At 39.4% G+C, this 10,998-nt stretch overlaps 1 protein-coding gene across 1 annotated transcript in view; it reads left to right on the top strand.

Annotated features, from left to right (window-relative positions):
• The first annotated feature begins 5,799 nt into the window (after nt 1-5,799).
• dph6 (diphthamine biosynthesis 6) overlaps nt 5,800-10,998 on the top strand; it is a 63,278-nt gene continuing 58,079 nt past the window's right edge. Inside the window, exons 1-3 of the mRNA XM_080041968.1 lie at nt 5,800-5,936; nt 6,846-6,937; nt 8,456-8,640. Coding sequence (XP_079898094.1) covers nt 5,914-5,936; nt 6,846-6,937; nt 8,456-8,640 — 300 coding nt within the window. The 5' untranslated portion in view covers nt 5,800-5,913. The remainder of the gene's footprint in view (nt 5,937-6,845; nt 6,938-8,455; nt 8,641-10,998) is intronic.

Raw genomic sequence — 10,998 nt, 5'->3', positions numbered from 1 at the left:
CTCCCCACAGACAACCAGTTGGTGGCTTTGATTATGGGTGATGATCATTACATCATGCCAATGTGGAAACAAACACACACACACATACCCACACACAGCACAGGCAGCTCTCACACGCAGACAGTGCCCTGTGACGAGCTATCTACACACGCTCAACACATTACCACACGCATACACACACAAAACAGCACACCGCACCAGACACACACACATACACTCTTCAGAGATATGGGGCCCATTTTGACAACCGCCAAGTTGACTTGGCATTGGTCAGACCAGAGTGATCCAAGAAAAGCAAAGCGGGCCCAGGAGAGGGCTGGGGCTTTTGTGTTTGTGGAGTGTCACACTTCATCACGAGGGAAACCCATAACAGGCCCAGGAAGACCTTTGAAGCTATGGGAGGGGTGTGTGGGAATCGCCTCTGTGGCTACCTCTGATGTCAACTCCAATATTCTGATTGCAGGCTATTTCCTGGATTAGGATTGTGTTTGTCGGCTGGGAGGGAAACCGTCTGAGGATTGTATATCATCAAGCATGGCGAGCTAATTTCAGCCTTTCCCATTCAACAATGTACAGATTAAAAAGTATTCTCGCCGAGGTTCACCAAATGTTTATTTACTTGTCATTACCAGCAAAGCATCGTTGTTGAGTGAAGATGTACAAAACGAAAGAAAGTTTGGTTTTATCTCTATATATATATTTTGATGTATACAGTGTATTGTTCTGAGGAAGTTTTGTATGGCATGTATTTACATGATAATACTTGGTTTGACCACAGATATAGGTACAGTATATGTCAGGGTTTTCCTTGAAGTATTTAGTTCTTATTATAGGGTTTGGATTTTGCAGGGTTACTTGGCTAAATGTCCAGTGGTTTGGCTTACTGAGAAGAGACTGTCTCTGTAAACCATTAGACTAAAAGATCCTTTATGTACAACCGTGTTTGGCAGCAGGGTCAGGTGATAGCAGTGCATGCAGTTTGCTTTGGCTGCTTCATAATTAGTGGAATGGTGGCGTGCTTTAATGGACCACATCCCTTTTGGCTGGAGCTTCACAGGGCCCAACCACTGAAGCCATAATTTCATTCTAGGATTGCTTGAAGCAGGCAGGGGCAAGACAATTTCAAATCAAGGAGAAATATTCAGGAAATTACAAATGCACTTAAGGATGCTTGGCTGGTTGGCACATTGGAAAGTTTATTTTGCTGCAGTGTAGGAGACGTCCCAGAGTGATTCTGTATTGCATGCTTCGACTCCTGATTCATTCAAAGACTCTTGGTAAGATGTAGGTAAGTGTGTTGTATATTTGCATCTGTACATTAAAAATTAATTTGTGTGTAGGGTTAACAGTACAGTCAGCACACAGTGTAATTCAATTCACAATGCAGTGTTCATGATTTGTTACATTTATTATATAATATAGGAAGATTGACATTTCGAGCCTTTTGAAGAAACGTTTTGTCAACAAATAGATGGGTGACGACAATGTTACATGTCAGGGTGAATTGTAAAGACTTTGTTCACACCTCAACTTTTTCATCCGGGCATGACCGTTAAATAAAAACAAATCAATTTTTCCAATACTTTGGTTTATGACCAAATCCCTGTAAAACTGTAAAACTAATGACACTCCCATCAGGCTCAGCTGTGTACGTTGTGTTTACTGCTAAAAGGCAATCTGTGAGATGTTGAACACGGCAAACACAATATACCTGCTGGAACACATCAGCATGTCAGCGTTGTCATTGTGAGCATGATGGCATTAGCATTTAGCTCAATGCACCGCTGAGCCCTGCAGGACAACTTCATAGAGCTGTTAGGGGTTCTGTAAACTCTCCACATATTAGACTAACAGACTCATTTCTTTAAATGGTTGGACCTTTCTCCAAGCTGGCCACAAAAACCCAATTTAGCTATTAAATGATTTTAAACAAAAACAATGCAGACCTTTCATAGCCACAATTTATTGTTTGATAGTTGAAATAATGATCATTTTCTTAATTTTAATCTGTTTTCCGTCATGATATATTAGAGTGAAATTAAATGGGCCCCAAGTCAATTCAGGTTGGATCCAAATATACCGCTTTGAAATAGCCCCAAAAGGCACTTTCTAAGCCAAGATATTTATTATTTTGAAGAACTAAATAATAGTTATCAGCAAAATGATCCCTGGGCTTTCACAAAAGAGCAGCAGCTTATGAGGCAAAACATTTTTCATCCATTTTAATGCCCTGTGCAGTTTAAAAGCCAAATGGAAAGAAGGGTTAGAGCCAGATTTCATTTGGGGGGATTTGAAGAAGGGGAAAAAAAATAAATTACTGTTTGCAGACTGGGGCTGTTGTTAAGGACGATGCCATGATCAAACACAATTTGGATCAAACCACGACTTTATTTCACATTCTCTCACATTTCCAATCAAGGACCGATTAGCCTCAGACATTAATGAGCCTACTAATCCATTTGGGCCCCTCGTGATAACAGTTAATTGTCTGTAAAAATGTGTACAGATCCCCGTTTGGGTTGTTTACTAACTGATTTGGATGTGGTTAGGCCCTAAAGAGGTATCATTATGTTGATAGTTCTTTGGAAAATGAGCCCCTGATGGAGGCAACACCAGAGTGGAGCAGAGTTAAGAATACACAGGGCCGCTTTCAACCGTTGCTCTCTTGAGGAGCAAATTTATCACTATTTTAAGATAACATTTGGCTGTCAGCAGCCCTTATTGACCTTCATCTGTAATTAGTGAGAGTGTTCTGTTTTGCATACCACACTATGGCAAAGGAAGTTAACATTTAATACTAAATAAATCTCTGATATTTAGGTCAACATTGATTTACAATGTACAGTCCAGGAAAAAACGTCAGGAACTGACTAACAGTTGTTCCAAGCAAACGGATTCATTTGGCACATCAGCCTACCTGTCCTCTGCTTCATGCTTGTGGCTTGCTTGAAACTTAAATCCAAATGACGGTAAAATTCAAATCCAATTTGTGTGTACTCTGCATAAAGTCAGAATAAGAATTTTACATTGGCTTTGAGTTGTAGCAGAACGTTCTGTTTGACATCAGCTACTAATGTTTGCCCAAATGAGAAGAAACTACCATGAGGTTTGCCTCTGACATTTCTTTGTGTTATGGAAAATAGGTCTCACTGAACAGCATTCTGGTTTGGAGTTCAGTAGCACATGTTTGCCCAAATCATTCATATTCAGCATCTCTATGGCCAAATATTAAGTATCTTCATACTGGATTGTTAAAGTTTGATTGAGTGTCTGTAAGATTTAAGACAAAACCTATTTACAAACAATATACATATACACCTTTGTAACTATAGTATATTACAGTTACTTATTTCTTCTTCTTATTATTATTTCTTCATAACAATAGAGCAATATGAGTAAGAATAAAAACAACCTGTTATTACTTATATGGTGAAACCCTATTGACAAACTGTACAACCTTAAGCCCTTTCTTGGCAGCAATGGCATATGTCGTCATTTTGTTTACCATTATACACTGAAACATGACAACTTAATAAACCAATAAAGTGTTCTTACAGTAAATGTGTTCCTGCCTATTTTTGAATGTCTAATGAATACTAAAAATATATAACGTTTTCTATATTTATGAAATCTAAATCGTGTCCTTTTATTCTATTACCAGCACATTTTTGCACAACATCCACTGTTCCCTGTTGAGCAGGAGGTATACACATGATGCACTGTGTTACTGCAGCATGTATACTTGCTTTGTCATGCCGCTGAAGAAACCAGACGTGTGTATGTGTGTTTGTATTCTGGCCACTCAGTGTGCAACCTTGGCTGGCCCGTTCTGACACTCAATTTATCGTCGTGTGATTTGAGGCCTTAGTTTCTCATTACACCGAAAGTTTTTGTGTCCTTGTGCGACAAAAATTAGGTTGTGTGTCTGTGTAAATCACCTGTCATATGCACATGCTCCTTTAAGAAAAGGCCAAGGGTGTCATTTGATTCCTGCTGCCTTGCTCTCATATTTATGCGTCTCATATTCACGTCCATTGGCTGTGTCTCGGTTGGGCTATCCATCAACACATTTTATCCCCATCGCACCAACAATACGGACGTAAAATGCTCCTTTACGTCAGCAAAATGCTGCCACAAATAAAATGGGAACAATACACCTCTTTATTTGTCTGGGTTATAAACCATTTGAATTAAACGGATAAGTGACCAAATTTGCATTGGTCATATCCTGTGAGCCTGGGCTCTCATGGAAATGACCAGAGGCGGTGAAGCTGTATTATAAAGTGTTACTCAGACAATTGAAAAATATAGGCGATATATTAATGAGTTTACAAAACTGAAGGACAACCAGACCCAGGGGGGTGTGTCCTGCTCCCGCCAAGACAAGGCCATTTTTCAAACCAACATGTCAAAGGAACATTTGGAAATCTATATCACTGTCATCCTGTCATATGAAATGTCCAACATTTTGTGAAATATTCATTTTGCAAATGCATTTGTAGTTGTTCTTGTCACATAGTTATGGGGCTGCACAATTTGTATTTTGGTTGACCTGCAGTGACTAAGGAGGAATATTTCCATCAAGGGATAACAATACAATGCATCAGAGTTCATGGATGGAAGCATATATTATTATTACACCCACATTACATTATTACACCCACATTAAAGAATACATAAATAATGGTTCCTGTTATTGAACAGTGATACATAAATACTGTAAATTAAGAAAGACGGCAAGAAAGTAACAAGGAATGAAAGGAAATATATCCAACTGAAAAAACATTGCATATTGTATTATGTACTAATTTATTTTGTAAAACTGAAAAGAGATCCCTGCTCTAAGTCTGTACTGCATATACCACAGCACAAATGAAGCTCATCTGCAGGTTGTAGATGTTACCATGTATATTCAGGATGAATAAACCAAAAAACTAACAAAAACAAAAAAAGGGAACCATAGTTAAAAGCAACGGGATGAAGAGACGTCTCTCTCAATTTTGTACACTCAAACAAAATCTGTTGCCTTTGGCCTGCTTGGGGGTAGAAGGTGAGGGAAGCACACAAAAGCAGCGCAATTTTTCTGCCCTGGCACAACAACAGAGAGCAAAAAGAGCATCAAAGGCTTTCCTCTGAGCATGATAGGGCTCCCTCAGAGGAAAAGTGCAACCTGTGTGTGAATACCAGTGCATGGACCTTTGGTCCTCCTGAGACACATCAGGCAAAGGATGTATGTCAGTTATTTTAACAGTTACAGTGCCCATCCACTTTGGTTACACTGTACAAGGCTATAGTATGCATTGGCAGCAATTAAATGTCAGATTTTTTAAAATTAACTGATGTGATATCTGACAACTCAAAAAACTATAGACAACACTAAACAAGACAAATTCAATTCATCATGTGAAATACTTTCCACGTAGTTTTGCATGTGAAATTGTTGCTTTCACATAAGATGTCTTACATCTAATTCAAATGTTAGGCTACATGTGAAATAATAATAGTCAGAAAAATTGAGCATATGTGCATAAATGCTTGCATAGTAGTTTGTGTGTGCTGTTAATGAATGAGAAAATACATTATGTTATCTTCATATATCTTTTATTATTACATTTTCACTTTCGACCTGTCCTTACTGTAGGTACTTATTCATGGCCATGGCAACATTTTTATTTTTTATCTAATATAAAGAAAGAAAAAGCTTGGGATCGAATTTCTATCAGGCATATTCGAGGGCAGCTTGTCATAGAGAAGGGGTCCTTCGAGAACCAGGAAGTCTAGCTTTCACATGTCGGTTGTGTACATCACATGCATGCACCGGTTGCTAAGCACAGGTCCCACTATAGTGAAGTGTGCACTGTGCAGCAATAAACATTTAATGTCATTAGACCAAATTGAGCCATAAGTAAGAACATGAAAGTGGTCGCGTTAATAAGGTAATCGCGCTTCTTTTTCTCTCACTTCGATCACTGCAATTGTTTCCTTTTAGCATGACAGTGACTAGAATCTCAGCTGCATAACTTGTTCCTATAAGGTGTTAAGTGTCGTATATCGCCCGTGACTTTCTTTAATTAACCAGAATATAACATGTCACTTGTAGAAGACTTCAAGTCCACAGTTAACGATTTTTAGGGTGCTGAGAAAAAGTGTAGCACACAGTAGCTAACCTGATATAGTTTGCAGGGTTCCTACAGATCCTTAAGACGTCTTAACATGCTTTGAATATGTTAATATCTTTACTAGGCTACTGCTAATGATTATTATATTAGGCTTTTTATTTGTGTGTTTTGAATGAAGGACCCTGAAATAAACAGAAAAAAAAACAAACAGACCAACCCAACCTTACCTTACCAGCTATACCATGACATACGAAATAAGAACAATAATGCTATTATTATAATAAAAATATACAATTATACATTTTTAAACGTATGAAGCAGATCTTCTTACCTTTACAATCGACCAAACAAGTCATGTTTTTATGCAAAAATAGTCCCTAACCCAAAGTGAACGTGTTGTTCTCTCTTGATTATATTTATTTTAGCTTTGGTCTTATTTAAGTCTGAGTTTATTAAAAAAACTGTTGTTTAGTCTTAATAGGCTTTAACTTACCTTAAGCTGTAGGAGCCCTGAGTCTGGTAAAGAAGGTTCAGAATAGGGCATCTTCTGTTTAGTGAGTACCGGAAAAAAACAAGTTCTTCATCATATAAATGCTGCTGCTGCTTCACATTCCCAGATCAGATCACTAACCGTACAGCCCTGATTATGTAGGCTATGGGTTTGCAATCCTAATGATTCAAACACTCCCTTTACCTCTGTGCCCTATTTCTCATGCTGTGTTTCAGTGGGGGCAAAGACAGCTGCTACAACATGATGCAGTGTGTCGCTGCCGGGCACCAGATCACAGCTCTGGCCAACCTCCGTCCTGCTAACACAGGTGAGGAAGAAGATGCCCTGCTGGGGTTTGTGTGATATGGGCCAGCCAGCTGCACTTCTGATGACCAACAAACTGAAAAGAACTGTTCAAAAGTGCAGAACTTTATGTACTCCAAATCTTACAGGAATGTTTTGTCGCATGCTAGCTGATATACCTTGGTTCGGGGCTGCATCAATTAGGCGATTCATTGATCAGTTGATGACAAATTTTTATTGTCAAAGTAAAATTTCAAGCCCAAATTCCTAATATTTTATGTTTATAGCTTAACTAATGTAAAGCTTTGAAGCTGTTGCCAGTCTTACATCGTAGTCAATTGAATATCGTGTATTTTTGACTATTGAACAAAGCAATTAAAGACATCACTTCGGTATATCAGTGATTCTTGTGAACCGGGACAAAAGGCCGTCTTCCATATATAACTGTTGTTATGTTTAAAACAAAAAATACTTGAAGTTGTAGATGTTATTAGGGATTAAGAATAAAATGTCTGGAGCACAATTATCCCCTTAAATAAAATTTTATCATTATTATGTCAAATATATGACACTTGTTATCTTCTCAAGACGCCCAAAACAGTGTGTCCTCAGAGAAGGTTTCAATCTTTCATATGCAATAAAACCTATTAAAAATGTACTTTAATGATTAAAAAACGTTTTTTTCATCAAAAGCAACACTAAATAATCCCTCATATCAATAAAAACAGTTTTTCTACAACACACTTATGTTTTATAAGGATTCTAAGTGGTGGGACCACTGTACTGTAAGTCAACACCGTCAGACTTTTCATTCATTATTTTCAAAATGTAATAAAATCAGGCGAAATAAGGGGCAGCTGTCACTTTGAAGGACCTTTTGTCAAATTCTACCTCTGCAGAGTACATTAGAATCAGACAGGCTCTGATAAGTGTTGTAGTTTCAGAATATTTTACATTCCGAATCTTGAAAGTCCTGTGTCACAACCATGATATGTCAACACCGACTTACAATTTCTGGAGAAGTTATTTGAAATTTTTTGATCCTTTTATTTTCCTGAAGTAGTTCATACTAGCACCTAACATCAACAGAAAAACCAAATGGCTACTAGATAAATTCCATAAATATGTCAACACCGTCAGACAGGAAATCTGACGGAATTGACATCTGACGGTGGTGATAGGCCACTGACGGTAAAAAAAAAAAAAAAGCTGGGAGGTTGTGTCAAAGCTTAGCTCAGTAGCTTAGTATATGTTGGATACATACATGTAATTTGATTTGCCGAAACATAGGGTTTGTATTTTTTCAACATTGCACCCTGTTTTGTCCCACTTCTCAAGAATCACTGATACAGGATGCCAATTTTCATTTTTTTTCTGATATTTTTCAAACCAAATAACTGACGTTAACGATAAATCAATATCAATTATCTATCGAATAGATGTATATAATCTATCCTAAACAACAGCAACATCACACACTGATTATTCCAACTCATGGTCAGTGGCTTATCGCTTAACCAACTTTGTACCCCCTGTGCCACAGATGAGTTGGACAGCTACATGTACCAGACAGTGGGCCACCAGGCCATAGACCTCTATGCTGAAGCCATGGATCTGCCCCTGTATAGACGCACCATTCAGGGCTCCAGTCTGGACATCAGCAGGACCTACAGCCAGACAGAGGGGGATGAGGTGGAGGACCTGTACGAGCTGCTGCACCTCGTCAAGGTAGGCCTGTCTGTCCCCAGCACTGCATCAGCATCATCAGACATAGAGGTACAAATGAATTCAAACAGCCATATACTGAACATATAGGATGGAACACATGCAATTTAGAAACAGTGTGGACCTACAGTACTTTATTTACACATACAGAAGAAACAAATAGGCTTTGCCATCTCACTATTGTCCTCAGTCATGCCACCTGCCAAACTCAGGTTTAATAGTCCATTTATTTTAAAGAATGTAACATTAAACTAAAACTAACTTTAAAGGGCCGTTTAATGGTGACTATAATTAGGTTCATTAATAGGCCTTTACTTTTATATAATTTTATTGGCCGTGTTAAGATTTTTTTTCTGCAATTTAATATGCTCACACACATTCACATATACGCATATCAATATACTTTTTTATTTTTTGAGTGAGAGTTAGTTTCATAGAGTGATTGCACAAGACTTCTTGGAAAAAACTTTTTCTCTCCACACTTGATGAGCATAAAGAGGCCTCACACAATAATGACATAGGTAGTGAATCACATTCAGGATAGTAGTAAAGTACACTTTAATTATGTGAACTCACTGTTGTAATGCTCCATTGAGCGTATACAAAAGTAGACTTTGTTTTGATTCCTTGCCACCACTGACATATGCTCCACTGCTTTTTAGTGAACAAGCTCTCAGAGCACTACTAAACTTCTCATCTCGGCCAAGGTTCATGACATATGTCACACCGGTGCGATGTTTTACAAGTCATTCTCTGTGGATTCAGAGTCACTTAGGAGCCCATCAGCACTGTCTTAAACAGACCCTGCTTGTCGAGCTTCATCTGGCCTGCTGTACACTAACAACCCTTAGCACCTATTATAAAGTGCAACCAAGCTGCTCAGGAGATTACAAGGCCATGTTACTGCTTTTAGTCTGTCTTATTTGGTATGTCTCGATTTCACTTTCATAGTGGAGTAAGTCTTCTTTTCATCTAAGTGAAAATAGTGTGCCAGTTGTATCAGTTCATCAAAGTTTAATGTGTGAAGTTGGAGTGAGGTGCCCTTCAACAACTGGCTTCACAGAAAAGGCAAAAAAAAAAATCCATTCTTTTTTCTTTTTTATCTCACTTGACAGAAGATCAGATGCAAAAATTAATCACCAAATTAATATTTCATCAAATACCACTTTTGCCAGGACGTTGAAAAAAAAATCATTTGATGCCAAATTAAATATGAGACCTCGGTGGTCTGACGGGGTGCAGGGCGGCTGACTGACAGGTTTGAGACAACTGCGTGTGTGTTTAACACACCGCTGGCACTGCCTGCCTACCTCCACCGCCTGCAGCCATGAGGAAACTACCTGGACGCACACTTCAACAACAGCAACAGCTCTCCCTGCTGTCAGCGCAAAACAGGGTGTGGGATTGATCCTGTGTAACACTCTTTCCCCTCTCTGCAACCCCCACACACAACCTCTCATTGTAGCTTGCAGCATCAAAATTGAAGAGCCTCTTATGGGATGGTGGATAGGAGTTTGTTGTTGAGATGGGAGTTGGCTTGACGTGGTGTAAATGAGAGAAGGGGGGGGGGGGGGGGGGGTTGTTCGGTGCTTCACGTAGGTCTGTGTGGAGACATGTTCATCCAGAGCTGAGGGCTGCTCCAGGGCCCCTGCGTGTCCGCACACACCGCCTGGGTGGCAAGGGCCAGTCAGCCTGCCTCAGGGCATTTCGCGCCCTCTGCCTGACTTTCTTTGTCGTCTTCTGTATAAATCGCAGGCTTTACACGTGTGGCTACATGAGAAAAGCTCTTGTTTGTGTGTTTTTTCTTTTGAGTACGCAACACATTCACACACTCCGATGTCTGGGTTTCGGGCTGCGATGAGTTGGGTATTCGCTCTCTCAAACAGCGGACATCTCTCCGGTACATGTAATGATGCAATATACTATCTCTAGCCTGTGGTCAGGGTTCTAATTGTAAAAGGCTACTAATTTCCCATTTCCAGGGAACTTCTCTGGTCTGACCTCAGCAGTCAGACGGGCCATAGATCAGGGCAGTTGGAGTCCCATGGGGCCCTCACGGGGGCTAGCAGACCTCCAGTCGTCTCCCCGTTTACCCCTCTCGCCGTCATCAGCAGACCTGCACCATAAACAACAGGCTTCCTCTCTCTCTCTCGCTCACTGAGTGATGTCAACCATGAGAACAACTTTCTTATCTCAAATTTCAATTTACCACTCTCTGAACTCACTCTTCTGGCATTCTCACTAATTGGAAGGTTTAGTAACTCGTTCCATGGTTCAACATTGTAAAAAGTTGTAAACTAAAGTTAATACATCCCCTGTATTAAAAAAAATAAGAAAAACAACTCTGTCACTCAGATTTCC

This window comes from Ammodytes marinus (assembly GCF_949987685.1).
Source record: "Ammodytes marinus genome assembly, chromosome: 15".
NCBI lineage: Eukaryota > Metazoa > Chordata > Actinopteri > Uranoscopiformes > Ammodytidae > Ammodytes > Ammodytes marinus.
This window is presented reverse-complemented; position numbering and strand designations above follow the sequence as displayed.